The following is a 15,357-nucleotide window of genomic DNA, read 5'->3' as shown; positions in this document are numbered from 1 at the left end:
CAATGCACCCCAATGCATCCTAACGCATCCCAGTGCACCCCGGCTGCTCCGGGGGGGACCCCATGGGACCCCCCGGGCACGGGCACCGGAAAGGGGGGGTGCAGGGCTTGGGGGGCCTGGGGGGGCTGGGGGGTGGGGGTTGTGGGGGGGTGTGGGGCCGGGGGGGGGTCACGAGAGCTCTAATTTTATAATAAAGGTGATGTGGACATGGGGTGATGGGGCCGGTCCTGAGCCCCACAGCGGGGTCCCTCCTGTGCCCCACATCCCTGAGCCCCACAACAGGGTCCCTCCTGCGCCCCACATCCCTGAGCCTCACATCCCTGAGCCCCATAGCAGAGTCCCTCCTGTGCCCCACATCCCTGAGCCCCATAGCAGAGTCCCTCCTGTGCCCCACATCCCTGAGCCCCACAGCGGGGTCACTCCTGCGCCCCACATCCCTGAGCCTCACATCCCTGAGCCCCACAGCGGGGTCCCTCCTGTGCCCCACATCCCTGAGCCCCACAGCGGGGTCCCTCCTGTGCCCCACATCCCTGAGCCCCACATCCCTGAGCCCCATAGCAGAGTCCCTCCTGTGCCCCACATCCCTGAGCCCCACATCCCTGAGCCCCATAGCAGAGTCCCTCCTGTGCCCCACATCCCTGAGCCCCACAACAGGGTCCCTCCTGCATCCCAGATCCCTGAGCCCCACAGCAGGGTCCCATCCTGTGCCCCACATCCCTGAGCCTCACATCCCTGAGCCCCACAGTGGGGTCCCTCCTGCACCCCACATCCCTGAGCCCCATAGCGGGGTCCCTCCTGTGCCCCACATCCCTGAGCCCCATAGCGGGGTCCCTCCTGTGCCCCACATCCCTGAGCCCCACAACAGGGTCCCTCCTGTGCCCCACATCCCTGAGCCCCACAGCAGGGTCCCATCCTGTGCCCCACATCCCTGAGCCCCACAGCGGGGTCCCTCCTGTCCCCCACATCCCTGAGCCCCACAGCGGGGGTCCCCTCCTGCACCCCACAACGGGGACCCTTTCTGTGCCCCACATAGGGTACCGCCCTGCACCCCACATCGGGGTCCCCCCCCCCCGCAGGAGAGGTCCCCTCCTGCGCCCCACATCCGGGTGCTCCACATCGGGAGTCTCTTCTTGCGCCGCACATTGGGGTCCATTCCCTGTGGCCCACATCGGGGGTCTGCTCCTGAGCCCCACATCGGGAGTCCCCTCCTGCGCCCCACATCCCTGTGCCCCACATCGGGTCCGCTCCCTGTGCCCCACATCAGGAGTCCCTTCCTGTGCCCCACACCGGGGATCCCCTTCTGAGCCCCACATCGGGTCCCATCCCCGCACCCCTGCATCCCTGTGCTCCACATCGGGTCCCATTCCTGCGCCCCACAACCCTGAGCCCCACATCAGGTCCCCTCCCTGCGCCCCACATCGGGGGTCCCTTCCTGCGCCCCACATCCATGTGCCCCACATCCCCGAGCCCTACATCGGGTCCCATCCCGGCGCCCCACATCGGGGGTCCCTTCCTGCGCCCCACATCCATGTGCCCCACATCGGGTCCCATCCCGGCGCCCCACATCGGGGGTCCCTTCCTGCGCCCCACATCCCCGAGCCCCACATCGGGTCCCATCCCTGCGCCCCACATCGGGTCCCATCCCTGCGCCCCACACCGCGTGGCTCCCGTCGGTCACCTCCCACCTCCCCCTTCCCGCAGAAGGGGCGGAGCATCCACCACCACAAGCCCCTCCCCTCCCACCCCATTGGCTGCACACCCCCCTCTAATCCCCGCCCCTCTCCCCTCAGCCACTCACCCCTCACTCCCAGCCCTATCCCCGCTCCCATTGGCCAGCGGGCAGGGAGGGGGCGGGCTCTTCCGGCCTCGCCGCTTTTCCTCTTCCCCTAGGGCCCCGCCGTGTCTCTCCGGTGCCTTCCGGGCCCCCCCATAGGGGCTGTGTCCCCCCCCCCCATACCCCCTATATCCCCCCTATATCCCCCCCTATATCCCCTATACCCCCCATACCCCCTATATCCCCTATCCCCCCCCATAGGGCAGCCCCATAGCACAGCCCCATACCCCCCCCCCTCCCTCCTCCTCCTCCTCGTCCTCAGGTGAGGAAGAGCGGGGTGGGGGGGGCTCGCTCGGGGGGGGGTCCCTGCGCCGTTGCCCCCCCCCCCCAGCCCCCAGCCATGGAGATGGGGAAGGGGAAGGGGGGAGCGGGGGGGAAGTTGCTGGTTTCCACCCTCCTGGATGCCAAGGATGAGCTGGAGGAGGTAGGTGGGGGGGGAGGGGGGGGGTTGGGGGGCGGGGGGGGGGTACAGGGGGGAAGGGGTACAGGGATGCAGGGATACAGGGATGAAGGGGTACGGGGATGCAGGGATACAGGGATGAAGGGGCACAGGTATACAGGGGTACAGGGATGCAGGGATCCAGGGGCACAGGGATGCAGGGGTACAGGGATACAGGGATCCTGGGATGCAGGTGTACAGGGATACAGGTGTGCAGGGATACAGGGGTACGGGGATGCAGGGGTACAGGGATACAGGGATGAAGGGGCACAGGTATACAGGGGTACAGGGATGCAGGGGTCCAGGGATGCAGGGATACAGGGGCACAGGGATACAGGGGTACAGGGATGCAGGGATCCTGGGATACAGGGGCACAGGAATACAGGGGTACAGGGATGCAGGGATACAGGGATGCGGGGATACAGGGGTACAGGAATACAGGGATGCAGGGGTACAGGGATACAGGTGTGCAGGGATGCAGAGATACAGGGTTGCAGGGATACAGGGATGCAGGGATGAAGCCGCACAGGCATACAGGGGTACAGGTGTGCAGGTATATTTGGATGCAGGGATACAGGGGTACAGGTATACAGGGATGCAGGGGTACAGGATGCAGCGATACAGGGATGCCGGGATGCAGGGATACAGGGGTACGGGGATGCAGGGATACAGGGGTACAGGGATGCAGGGATACAGGGATGCAGGTGTACAGGGATGCAGGGGTACAGGGATGCAGCGATACAGGTATACAGGGATGCAGGGATACATGGATGCAGGGATACAGGGGTACGGGGATGCAGGGGTACAGGGATGCAGCGATACAGGGATGCAGGTTTACAGGGATGCAGGGGTACAGGAATACAGGGATGGAGGGATACAGGGATGCAGGGGTGCAGGTGTGCAGGGGTACAGGCATGCAGGGATGAAGGGACACAGGTATACAGGGGTACAGGTATTCAGGAATACAGGGATGCAGGGATGCTGGTTTACAGGGGTACAGGTATAGCGGTATACAGGGATACAGGGATGCAGCAATACAGGGATACAGGGATACAGGTACACAGGGATGCCGGGATGAAGGGGCACAGGTATACAAGGGTACAGGTGTGCAGGGATACAGGGATGCAGGGATAGGGCACTGGGAATGGAGGCGGCAGCGCCGAGGCAGCGCTTCCCCGTGAGGGTGCTGGGGCGCCGGGATGGGTTCAATGGAGGAGGTTTGGATGCTCCGTGGCAGCCAATGGGAGACGTCCGTGCCCCGTCCCTGCGCTCCATCCCGTTCCGTGATTCCCGTTGGGAAAGGGTCTGCTCCTACTCGAGGAGCATCGGGACCGCGTTGCTCTGACACAGGCTGGCATGGATCCCACGGGATCCCAGGTTCAGGAATGCTGCTGCTTGTCCCCAGGGCAAGGGCTGGTTGTTGAGTGGTGGAAATGAAGGGAGTTGAGGCTCCCAAAGTGGTCCAGAGGAGGGAAAGCATCCCATTGGCTTTGAGCTGCAGGAGGCAAACGGGGTGGTGATGGGAATAACGGCATCCCGATGGGAATAACACCATCTCGGTGGGGGTACCGCTGTCCTGATGGGAATAACACCATCCTGATGGGAGTAACGCCATCCTGGTGGGAATAACGCCGTCCCGATGGGAATAACACCATCCTGATGGGAGTAACGCCATCCTGGTGGGAATACCGCTGTCCTGATGGGAGTAACACCATCCTGATGGGAATAACACCATCCCGATGGGAGTAACGCCATCCTGGTGGGAATACCGCCGTCCTGATGGGAGTAACGCCATCCTGGTGGGAATAACGCCGTCCCGATGGGAATAACGCTATCCTGATGGGAGTAACGCCATCCTGGTGGGAATAACGCCGTCCTGATGGGAGTAACACTATCCTGATGGGAGTAACACCATCCTGGTGGGAATAACGCCGTCCCGATGGGAATAACACCATCCCGATGGGAGTAACGCCATCCTGGTGGGAATAACGCCGTCCCGATGGGAATAACACCATCCCAATGGGAGTAACGCCATCCCGATGGGAGTAACGCCATCCTGGTGGGAATACCGCCGTCCTGATGGGAGTAACGCCATCCTGGTGGGAGTAACGCCATCCTGGTGGGAATAACGCCATCCCGATGGGAATAACGCCATCCCGATTGGAATACCACCATCTCAATGGGAATGCCACCATCCCGGTGGGAATAACGCCATCCCGGTGGGAATAACGCTGTCCTGATGGGAATACCGCCATCCCAGTGGGAATACCGCCATCCCCATGGGAGTAACGCTGTCCCAGTTGGAATAACATCATCCCGATGGGAATACCACTGTCCTGGTGGGAATAACACCATCCTGAAAAGAAGAACACCATCCCGATGTTAATAACACCATCCCGACGGGAATAACGCCGTGCCAGTTGGAATAACACCATCCCAATGGGAATACCACCGTCCTGATGGGAATAACGCCATCCTGATGGGAATAACACCGTCCCTGTGGGAAGAACTCCGTCCTGATGGAAATGACTCCATCCCGATGGGAATAACACCATCCCGATGGGAATAACGCCATCCCGATGGGAATAACCCATCCCAGTGGGAGTACCACCATCCCAATGGGAGTACCACCATCCCAATGGGAATAACGCCATCCCAATGGGAGTACCGCCATCCCAATGGGAGTACCGCCATCCCGATGGGTATAACGCCATCCCAATGGGAGTACCGCCATCCCGATGGGAGTACCACCATCCCAATGGGAATAACGCCATCCCGATGGGAGTACCGCCATCCCGATGGGAATACCACCATCCCAATGGGAATAACGCCATCCCAATGGGAATAACGCCATCCCGATGGGAATAAAGCCATCCCAATGGGAGTACCACCATCCCAGTGGGAGTACCACCATCCCAATGGGAATAACGCCATCCCGATGGGAGTACCACAATCCCAATGGGAGTACCGCTATCCCGATGGGAATAACACCATCCCAAGCTCTGGAAGCTGCCATTGGAGTGTATTTGTGTGCCTTCCACGCAGTCACTGCTCCCCGTGTGTGTTGGGTCCCGGCCAGGCCTGCCCAGAACATTCCCAGCTCCGGCTGGAAAAGCAGCTCCATGCTCCGGGTGTCCTGGGATGCTCCCATTGGATCTGGGTTGGGAAGGAGCCAGCAGGGCGGCTCCGATCGGGCACGGGGATGGATGTGTGCGGATGGAGGCGAGGGAGACTTCCCAGGGATGAGCTGGTCCTTACCCATCTCCATCTCTTCCACTGCTGGGAACCAGCACCGGTGACCAAATTCCAGTTGGGAAAAGCTGCTTCCGGCTGATTCCTTCCCTTTGAGGGGGGGTTCTCCCTCTGCTTTTCCAGCTCCTGGATCTTATCCTCCCTTTCCACATCATTCCTGTGCTTTGGAGCTGGGATCTTCCTGGGCTTTGCCCCCTTGCTCCTGCATAAAACCCCCGGGATACAGCCAATTCCTCACCGGCTTTAATGGGTTGGACCTGGATGAGCTTTAAGCTGCCTTCATCCCAACCCATCCCATGATCCCATGGTTTGCTTCTTCCATGCCTGTGCTCCTGACTTCCTGGCTCTTCCCACCTCCATCCCTTCGGATGCTCCGTGCCAGCATCTCCTGCTGTGCTCCACCAGAAGCTGCTCAGCTGGGATGGGACCGGGACGTTTCCAGGGCTGCTCCCACATGGATGATGGTTTGGGATCAAGCTGATATCCATGTCCATGATGGGGTTGGGGGGGGGGGGTTTGGAGCCCTGCTGTGTTCTGGCAGCATCCCAATGGATGCCTCTTGCTTCCAGAGGCTGGAGAGATGCGTGAGCATCGTCACGGCGCTCACCAATGGGCTCTCGGAGCGGGAAGCCAACGATGCTCTCAACGCTCACGTAAGTCCTCGTGTCCTTTGGGGTGGGATGGATCCTGCCTGGATCAAGGGACTCATGGAAGGGAGGGGGGCGGGGGTTCAAGCTTCCCACTTTGGAATTCCACACTTGATGGCTTCAATCCCTTTGGAAGCCAATTGCTCCCTCCACTCACTGCGGTTCATTGCGGGGCTCAGGTGGATCCTGCCCCTTTTCCCCAGCGTGGGAACACTCACACATGGAATTCCTTGGGTCTTGCCTGGCCTCAGCTTTTGCCTGGCCTCGCAGCAACCAGATTCCAGCCCTTTGGAAAGGGCCCGTTCACGCTAGCCAGGGGATGGAGCTGCAGATGCAGATGTTACCCTATAAGGCTGCGTGCGGTGCTAATGGGCTCTCAGCTATGCCTGGTGCGTTTCTAACCCCCCCCAGACACCTTGGGCCGTGCTCCAGAGGCCCCTTCCCTTCCTGGGCAGCGCTTGGCATCCCAAGGGTGGGATTCAGGGCTCCTGGAATGCATTCCCGCTTGGAAGAGAGCAGCCAGGCCCCATCCCTTGGGTCCAACTGGTGCCCTATGAAGCCGTGGCTGCCCCATCTTGCAGTGCTCAAGGAGCATCCTGCTCTAGGGCAGCTGTCCCTGCCCGTGGGGCTGGATGGGCTTTAAGCTCCCTTCATCCCAACCCATTCCATGATGTGCTCCTCCTGGGATACCCCTGAAGCCGCTCAAAGCTCTCAGCACCCTTTCCTCCAGGGAGGCCCTTTATGGTTTGGGTATTCCCGGTTCGGATTCCTTCCTGGATGCTCCATGTGGGGTTTCCTGCTTCTCTTGCCCCATCTCACTGCTGCCTCTGCCTTCCTCTCCCTTAGATATGCAAAGGAAGCCCCCAGCACGAGGAGATCTGCCTGGGGCTCTTCACCCTGGTCCTCACGGAGCCTGCTCAGGCCCAGAAGGTAAGAGCCACTGTTCCATTGGGAATGGAATGGGGCAGTGCTGGGGCTTCCTCCTGCCTGGAATCCCGGTGCCGAGCAGAGCATCCCGGCTTTGCTGCATCCGTGTGGTCCAGGGGCTGACGCTCAGGGATGCTGCCACCAAGGGAAGGGGCTTGGTTGGCTGCTTGCCCAGCCTGGGAATGAATTGGGTTTCCCTAGGGGAGGCAGACACTGGTGCTAAAGGGAGCATCCTGGAAAGAATTCCTGCCTGGATCTAGACCTTAAGGTCCTTTCCAGCCCATCCCAGCCTGGGATTCCATGGCTCTGCCTTGGCTGTGCATGGCTTTGATGCTGGAAGCTCTAGGAATCCCCCACCTTGAGGCACGTGTGCAATTCCTAGAGGAAAAACTGCTTTCCAGCAGCCCCCCCTCTGGTGATTCCAGAGCGAATCCCGAAATCCCTTTGTAATGGGTCCAGGGTGATTGCTGGGCTTGCAGCCGCTCACCAATGGGAAGAGGAACGTTTTGTGTGGGAAAGCTCTGGGATGCGGGTTTGGAGCAGCTCCAAGGAAAAGCCTTGGAATGAGCCCTCCCCGGGCTCCTTCTTGGGGTGCAGGGGATGGGAAGGGGCTGAAGGGGGCTTCAGGGCGTGCTGGGAGGGATGCTCCATAAATCCCGGTGCTGCGCTGGCCGGGGGCGACTCAGGCAAGGCTCTGCCTTGATTTAATCCCTGTTGTGATTGGATTCCGGTCCCTAACTCCTCTGATTTCCTCTTTTCCCATTGGTTTAAAGGGCTGGAGATGGGGAAGAAGTGAGGGTGCTGAGGACCTGGGAGGGGATGAAGGGAGGAGCTGGGGCTGCCCCATCCCTGGCAGTGCTCAAGGCCGGTTTGGAGCTGTCCCTGCCTATGGAACTGGATGAGCTTTAAGCTCCCTGCATCCCATCCCATTCCATGATCCTTCCCGGGGGCTGAAGCCCCCCCCTTGCCTCCTCCCTCGTGTTGCATTGACCCTGCAGGCAGCCGGGATGAGCTGGGATGCGCTGGGGTGCCCTGGTCCAGCCGTAAGGAGGGCGCTGACCCCTTCATTCCCAAGTGACGTGGCCCAGCTCCCTCCTCTTCCTGCTTTAATTACCCCGGGATCAGAGGGCTCTGAACCCAGCGCCTGCTCAGCACCTCCTCCACTGCCTGCTCAGCACCTCCAGGCTGGGAGGAGGTCTCTTCCCTCCCCTCCGTGCCTCTTCCCCCTTCATTCCAAGCGCGCATCCGTCCTTCCTCCCTGTTCAGTGCAGTGGGAATGCTGGCTCCGGGGTGCAGGGAAGCCATCCAGGTTCCCTCCCCACCCCTGTGGCTGTTGGGGACCTCAAGAGCTTCCCCATTCCCTGTGGATTCCCTGCTCGGCAGGAATCCCGACAAGGAAGGGGTTGGTGATGTCTTGGCATTGCCCTGATGGGATGGGATGGGGCTTGTTCTGCTCTGGCCGCTTGTGCTTGGGGGGCTTGGATGAGCTCTGCTCTAGGGACAGGACAAGGGGAATGGCTTTAACCTGCAGGGGGGAGACTGGGATGAGCTCTTAGGCAGGGCAGGGACCTTTCCAAAGGGACTAAAAGCTTTTTTCCCCCCCTATCTGGCTGTGTCCTGGACCAGCTTGACCCCTGTGTTTCCCCATTGGAATGATGTGTGGGGCTGACCCAGGGAGGGAGATGCTGCGTGTTCTGGCTCTGCTTCATGGGCATCCATTTGGCATGTCAGAAGCACTTCCAGGCCCCACAGCACCTGCATCCCTGGGGCTCTGCTGCTCCTCTTGGGATCTGAGGGATGGATCCCTCTGCCTCGCTCCGGTTTTCCACAGTGCTCTATGGAAAAGGGATGGAGAAAGCCTGAGCGCAGGGAATCGGATCGAAGGCACCTCTGGGGGCCTCGGGAGCTCGGGAATACCATGGCATTTCCTGGCACCCATTAACACCCATTAGCATCCTGCCGTTGTCCTGCCAGGACAAAGTCCTTCCTTTCCCTAGGATAATTCCCTCTTCCCACAGCAGAGCATCCCCATTCTCCCTGGAGCCAGGGGCATTGGAACGGTGTGGACATGGCTGTCAATGAGCCCATCCTCCTTAGTGCTGGTGCCTCCTGGTTGTGTCCATGCCCTTTGGCTCCTGGGGCTGCATCCAATGAATCCATTTAGAGCATCCCAAAGGATGCTCCGTGCCCTTTTCCCTGAGGATCATTTCCTTGCTGTTACCCGCTCAGGTTCACGATGCCATTAAGGGCTTTCTTCCCCCATAACCATGCCCTGCATCTCCTCCCCTTGCAGTGCTACCGGGACCTGGCCCTGGTGAGCCGGGATGGGATGAACATCGTCCTCAACAAGATCAACCACATCCTGATGGAGAAGTACTTGAAGCTGCAGGACACGTGCCGCACCCAGGTGAGGAGGGGCAGCTCCTTCCACACCATCTACCCCAGGGTACCACGAGCAGAGGGGCTGGGGGGGGGCACAATGGGTACTGCTCCATGGCCAGGAGCTTGGGATGCTGGGGGGGGGAAGCTGCAGTGATTTCTCCCTGTGCCCAGCTCGTGTGGCTGCTGCGGGAGCTGGTGAAGAACGGGGTGCTGGGTGCTGATGGCGTCTGCATGACCTTCATGAAGCAGATTGCAGGTGAGTCGTGGCCCAGCGTCCTGCCCCACTGTGCCTGCATCCCGCCCCACTGTGCCTGCATCCTGCCCCCCGTGCCTGCATCCCACCGCGCTGTGCCTGCATCCCGCCTTGCTGTGCCTGCATCCCACCCCACTGTGCCTGCATCCTCCTGCCCCACTGTGCCTGCATCCCACCCCACTGTGCCTGCATCCCACCCCACTGTGCCTGCATCCTCCTGCCCCACTGTGCCTGCATCCCACCCCACTGTGCCTGCATCCCGCCTCGCTGTGCCTGCATCCCACCCCACTGTGCCTGCATCCTGCCCCGCCGTGCCTGCATCCCGCCTCGCTGTGCCTGCATCCCACCCCACTGTGCCTGCATCCTCCTGCCCCACTGTGCCTGCATCCTGCCCCCCCGTGCCTGCATCCCACCGCGCTGTGCCTGCATCCCACCTTGCTGTGCCTGCATCCTGCCCCACTGTGCCTTCAGCATCCCGCCTTGCTGTGCCTGCATCCCGCCCCACTGTGCCTGCATCCTCCTGCCCCACTGTGCCTGCATCCCGCCTTGCTGTGCCTGCAGCATCCTACCCCACTGTGCCTGCATCCTGCCCCACTGTGCCTGCATCCCGCCTCGCTGTGCCTGCATCCTGCCCCACTGTGCCTTCAGCATCGTGCCTTGCTGTGCCTGCATCCCGCCCCGCTGTGCCTGCATCCTCCTGCCCCACTGTGCCTGCATCCTGCCCCACTGTGCCTGCATCCTGCCTCGCTGTGCCTGCATCCCACCACGCTGTGCCTGCATCCTGCCCCACGGTGCCTGCATCCCACCTCACTGTGCCTGCATCCTGCCCCCCTGTGCCTGCATCCTCCTGCCCCGCTGTGCCTGCATCCTGCCCCACTGTGCCTGCATCCCACCTCGCTGTGCCTGCATCCTCCTGCCCCCTGTGCCTGCAGCATCCTGCCCCACGGTGCCTGCATCCCACCTCGCTGTGCCTGCAGCCTCCTGCCCCCCTGTGCCTGCATCCTCCTGCTCCCCAGCAGCGCAGTCACTCTCAGTGCTGCCCCGGGGCTGCTTTGTGCTGCGGCAAAGCCCGAGCTCTGCTGCTCCGCAGCGGGGTCCAGAGGAGCAGGGCCTCAGGCAGGCCCCAATCCTGCCCCAGCCTGGCTGCAGAGCCCAAACCTGCTGCTCCCTGCAGCCCCTCCGAAGGCTCAGACCCAGGCAGGAGCAGGCAGGGACAGGCAGGAGCAGGCAGGGACAGGCAGGAGCAGGCAGGAGCAGGCAGGGGCAGGCAGGAGCAGGCAGGGACAGGCAGGAGCAGGCAGGAGCAGGCAGGGACAGACAGGAGCAGGCAGGAGCAGGCAGGGACAGGCAGGAGCAGGCAGGGACAGGCAGGGACAGGCAGGAGCAGGCAGGAGCAGGCAGGGACAGGCAGGAGCAGGCAGGGACAGGCAGGAGCAGGCAGGGACAGGCAGGAGCAGGCAGGGACAGGCAGGAGCAGGCAGGAGCAGGCAGGGACAGGCAGGAGCAGGCAGGAGCAGGCAGGGACAGGCAGGAGCAGGCAGGGACAGGCAGGAGCAGGCAGGGGCAGGCAGGAGCAGGCAGGAGCAGGCAGGAGCAGGCAGGAGCAGGCAGGGACAGGCAGGAGCAGGCAGGGACAGGCAGGAGCAGGCAGGGGCAGGCAGGAGCAGGCAGGGACAGGCAGGAGCAGGCAGGGACAGGCAGGAGCAGGCAGGAGCGGGCAGGGACAGGCAGGAGCGGGCAGGGACAGGCAGGGACAGGCAGGAGCAGGCAGGGACAGGCAGGAGCAGGCAGGGACAGGCAGGAGCAGGCAGGAGCAGGCACAGGAAGCGCCGTGGCTCCCGTTGCTGCCGGCTCCCAGCGCCGGGATCCTCCTTAACCCCGGCTCTGGGACAGCCGGAGCCGCGCGCGTGCGAGCGCCTTTCCTGCCCCACAGGAACGGGGCCTCTTCCGTGTTCCCTGCCCCACGGAGGAGGGAGCCGGGGGCCCGCCTGACCTTGGCCTTGCCTTGGGTGTGCCTGGAAAGGGCAGGAAGAGGGGAGCGGGAGCCAAGCAGCATCCCCCGGCTGCGCCCTCCCCACGCAGGGCGGCCGCTGCAGGCACTGCCCTGCCCCTGGAGCGTGAAGCTCCCTCCATGCCCAGCCCTGCTCCATGAAGGAGCCTTTATCCAGCTCCTGGATCCCAGCTCCTTTGCTCCCCAGCATCACGGTCCTGGTGCTTTAAGGCAGCCAAGGCCCCCCATCAATCCCCCAACACCAACCCCATTCCATGCATCCAGCTCCCCCCATGGATCCCCCAACACCAACCCCATTCCATGCAGCCACACCCCCCAACACAAACCCCATTCCATGCAGCCACCCCCCATCCATCCCCCAACACCAACCCCATTCCATGCATCCAGCTCCCCCCATCCATCCCCCAACACAAACCCCATTCCATGCATCCACCTCCCCCCATCAATCCCCCAACACAAACCCCATTCCATGCAGCCACCCCCCATCAATCCCCCAACACAAACCCCATTCCATGCATCCACCTCCCCCCATCCATCCCCCAACACCAACCCCATTCCATGCAGCCTCCCCCCATCAATCCCCCAACACAAACCCCATTCCATGCTATTCCATGCATCCACCTCCCCCACACAAACCCCATTCCATGCTATTCCATGCAGCTTCCCCCCATCAATCCCCCAACACCAACCCCATTCCATGCTATTCCATGCATCCACCTCCCCCAACACCAACCCCATTCCATGCTATTCCATGCATCCACCTCCCCCAACACAAACCCCATTCCATGCTATTCCATGCATCCACCTCCCCCCACACCAACCCCATTCCATGCTATTCCATGCATCCACCGCCCCCCAACACCAACCCCAATCCATGCTATTCCATGCATCCACCTCCCCCCACACCAACCCCATTCCATGCTATTCCATGCATCCACCTCCCCCAACACAAACCCCATTCCATGCATCCACCTCCCCCCACACAAACCCCATTCCATGCTATTCCATGCATCCACCTCCCCCCACACCAACCCCATTCCATGCTATTCCATGCATCCACCTCCCCCAACACAAACCCCATTCCATGCATCCACCTCCCCCCACACAAACCCCATTCCATGCTATTCCATGCATCCACCTCCCCCAACAGAAACCCCATTCCATGCTATTCCATGCATCCACCTCCCCCAACACCAACCCCATTCCATGCTATTCCATGCAGCTTCCCCCCATCAATCCCCCAACACAAACCCCATTCCATGCAGCCACCCCCCATCCATCCCTGTCCTGGGTTCAGCAGTCCCCCAACACCAACCCCATTCCATGCTATTCCATGCATCCACCTCCCCCCACACCAACCCCATTCCATGCTATTCCATGCATCCACCTCCCCCAACACCAACCCCATTCCATGCTATTCCATGCATCCACCCCCCCCACACCAACCCCATTCCATGCTATTCCATGCATCCACCTCCCCCCAACACCAACCCCATTCCATGCTATTCCATGCATCCACCTCCCCCCAACACCAACCCCATTCCATGCTATTCCATGCATCCACCTCCCCCAACACCAACCCCATTCCATGCTATTCCATGCATCCGCCTGCCCCCATGGATCCCCCAACACCCGGAGCGCGTTGCAGGCAGGGGATGCAGGGATGGAGGTGCTCCAGGAGCCTGGCGGTGGATCCACACTGGGTTCCCAATGGCTTTCCCCCTCCTCTTGTGCTTGTGCTTCCAGGTGGGGATGTGACAGCCAAGAACATCTGGCTGGCTGAGAACGTGCTGGAGATCCTCACCGAGCAGAGGTAGGGATGCTGGGATCCATTGGGAAGAGCCTGCCATGGAGGGGAGACCTCCCCATCCCTCTCGAGGGGGTGCTTGTCCTCACATGGGGTGCTGATGGGGTTCCCTGCACCTCGGCCTCCTTGGGGTGCTGTCCCTTTGGGGGGGCATCAACCGGCTTGGAAGAGACCTTTAGGATCCCCGCTTCCACCCCTCTTGCTGCAGGTGAGGTGTGGGGGAGCATCCTGAAGCCTCTCCCTATGGATCTGGGGGGCTCTGCTGCATGTCCCTCCCGTGGCCCTAACACACAGCACCCAGTGGGTGCCCAGCGCACACTGGGAGCGGCATTCCAGGAATATTCCCTTCCTGAGCTCCAAAGGAGGGGGGGGGAGTTCCTTTTGGAGGATTTAATTGCCCTAAAAGCTTCCTGTGTTTAAAGAGCTCCTGCTCCAGCAGGGCTAAAAGAGGCCAGGCCAGCTGGGAAGCATTGTCCTATGGGATCAGCACTGTCCTATGGGATCAGCATTGTCCTATGGGATCAGCATTGTCCTATGGGCTCAGCACTGTCCTATGGGATCAGCATTGTCCTATGGGATCAGCACTGTCCTATGGGATCAGCATTGTCCTATGGGATCAGCACTGTCCTATGGGATCAGCACTGTCCTATGGGATCAGCATTGTCCTATGGGCTCAGCATTGTCCTATGGGCTCAGCACTGTCCTATGGGATCAGCACTGTCCTATGGGATCAGCATTGTCCTATGGGATCAGCACTGTCCTATGGGATCAGCATTGTCCTATGGGCTCAGCATTGTCCTATGGGCTCAGCACTGTCCTTTGGGATCAGCATTGTCCTATGGGATCAGCAGTGTCCTATGGGCTCAGCATTGTCCTATGGGATCAGCACTGTCCTATGGGATCAGCATTGTCCTATGGGATCAGCAGTGTCCTATGGGCTCAGCACTGTCCTATGGGATCAGCATTGTCCTATGGGATCAGCATTGTCCTATGGGATCAGCATTGTCCTATGGGATCAGCATTGTCCTATGGGATCAGCATTGTCCTATGGGCTCAGCACTGTCCTATGGGATCAGCATTGTCCTATGGGATCAGCATTGTCCTATGGGCTCAGCACTGTCCTTTGGGATCAGCACTGTCCTATGGGATCAGCATTGTCCTATGGGCTCAGCACTGTCCTATGGGATCAGCATTGTCCTATGGGATCAGCAGTGTCCTATGGGATCAGCATTGTCCTATGGGATCAGCATTGTCCTATGGGATCAGCACTGTCCTATGGGCTCAGCACCGTCCTATGGGATTGGCACTGTCCTATGGGATCGGCATTGTCCTATGGGCTCAGCACTGTCCTTTGGGATCAGCACTGTCCTATGGGCTCAGCACTGTCCTATGGGCTCAGTACTGTCCTATGGGCTCAGCATTGTCCTATGGGCTCAGCATTGTCCTATGGGATCAGCACTGTCCTATGGGATCAGCATTGTCCTATGGGATCAGCATTGTCCTATGGGATCAGCACTGTCATATGGGATCAGCACTGTCCTATGGGATCAGCACTGTCCTATGGGATCAGCACTGTCCTTTGGGATCAGCATTGTCCTATGGGATCAGCACTGTCCTATGGGATCAGCATTGTCCTATGGGATCAGCATTGTCCTATGGGATCAGCATTGTCCTATGGGCTCAGCACTGTCCTTTGGGCTCAGCACTGTCCTATGGGATCAGCATTGTCCTATGGGATCAGCACTGTCCTATGGGCTCAGCACTGTCCTATGGGCTCAGCACTGTCCTATGGGATCAGCATTGTC

The 15,357-nt window shown here is 60.8% G+C and overlaps 1 protein-coding gene across 1 annotated transcript in view; it reads left to right on the top strand.

Annotated features, from left to right (window-relative positions):
• Positions 1 to 2,137: 2,137 nt before the first annotated feature.
• The window catches only part of INTS3 (integrator complex subunit 3), a 38,914-nt gene continuing 25,694 nt past the window's right edge, over positions 2,138 to 15,357 (top strand). The window contains exons 1-6 of the mRNA XM_062631739.1: positions 2,138 to 2,258; positions 6,095 to 6,178; positions 7,019 to 7,102; positions 9,393 to 9,506; positions 9,653 to 9,737; positions 13,492 to 13,558. Of these exons, the coding sequence (XP_062487723.1) occupies positions 2,175 to 2,258; positions 6,095 to 6,178; positions 7,019 to 7,102; positions 9,393 to 9,506; positions 9,653 to 9,737; positions 13,492 to 13,558 (518 nt within the window). The 5' untranslated portion in view covers positions 2,138 to 2,174. The remainder of the gene's footprint in view (positions 2,259 to 6,094; positions 6,179 to 7,018; positions 7,103 to 9,392; positions 9,507 to 9,652; positions 9,738 to 13,491; positions 13,559 to 15,357) is intronic.

The sequence above is a fragment of the Pezoporus occidentalis genome, unplaced genomic scaffold (assembly GCF_034315485.1).
Source record: "Pezoporus occidentalis ecotype Australia unplaced genomic scaffold, CSIRO_AGI_Poc_V1 ctg373, whole genome shotgun sequence".
NCBI lineage: Eukaryota > Metazoa > Chordata > Aves > Psittaciformes > Psittacidae > Pezoporus > Pezoporus occidentalis.
Note: the sequence above shows the minus strand (reverse complement) of the source record. Positions and strands in the feature narration are given on the sequence as shown.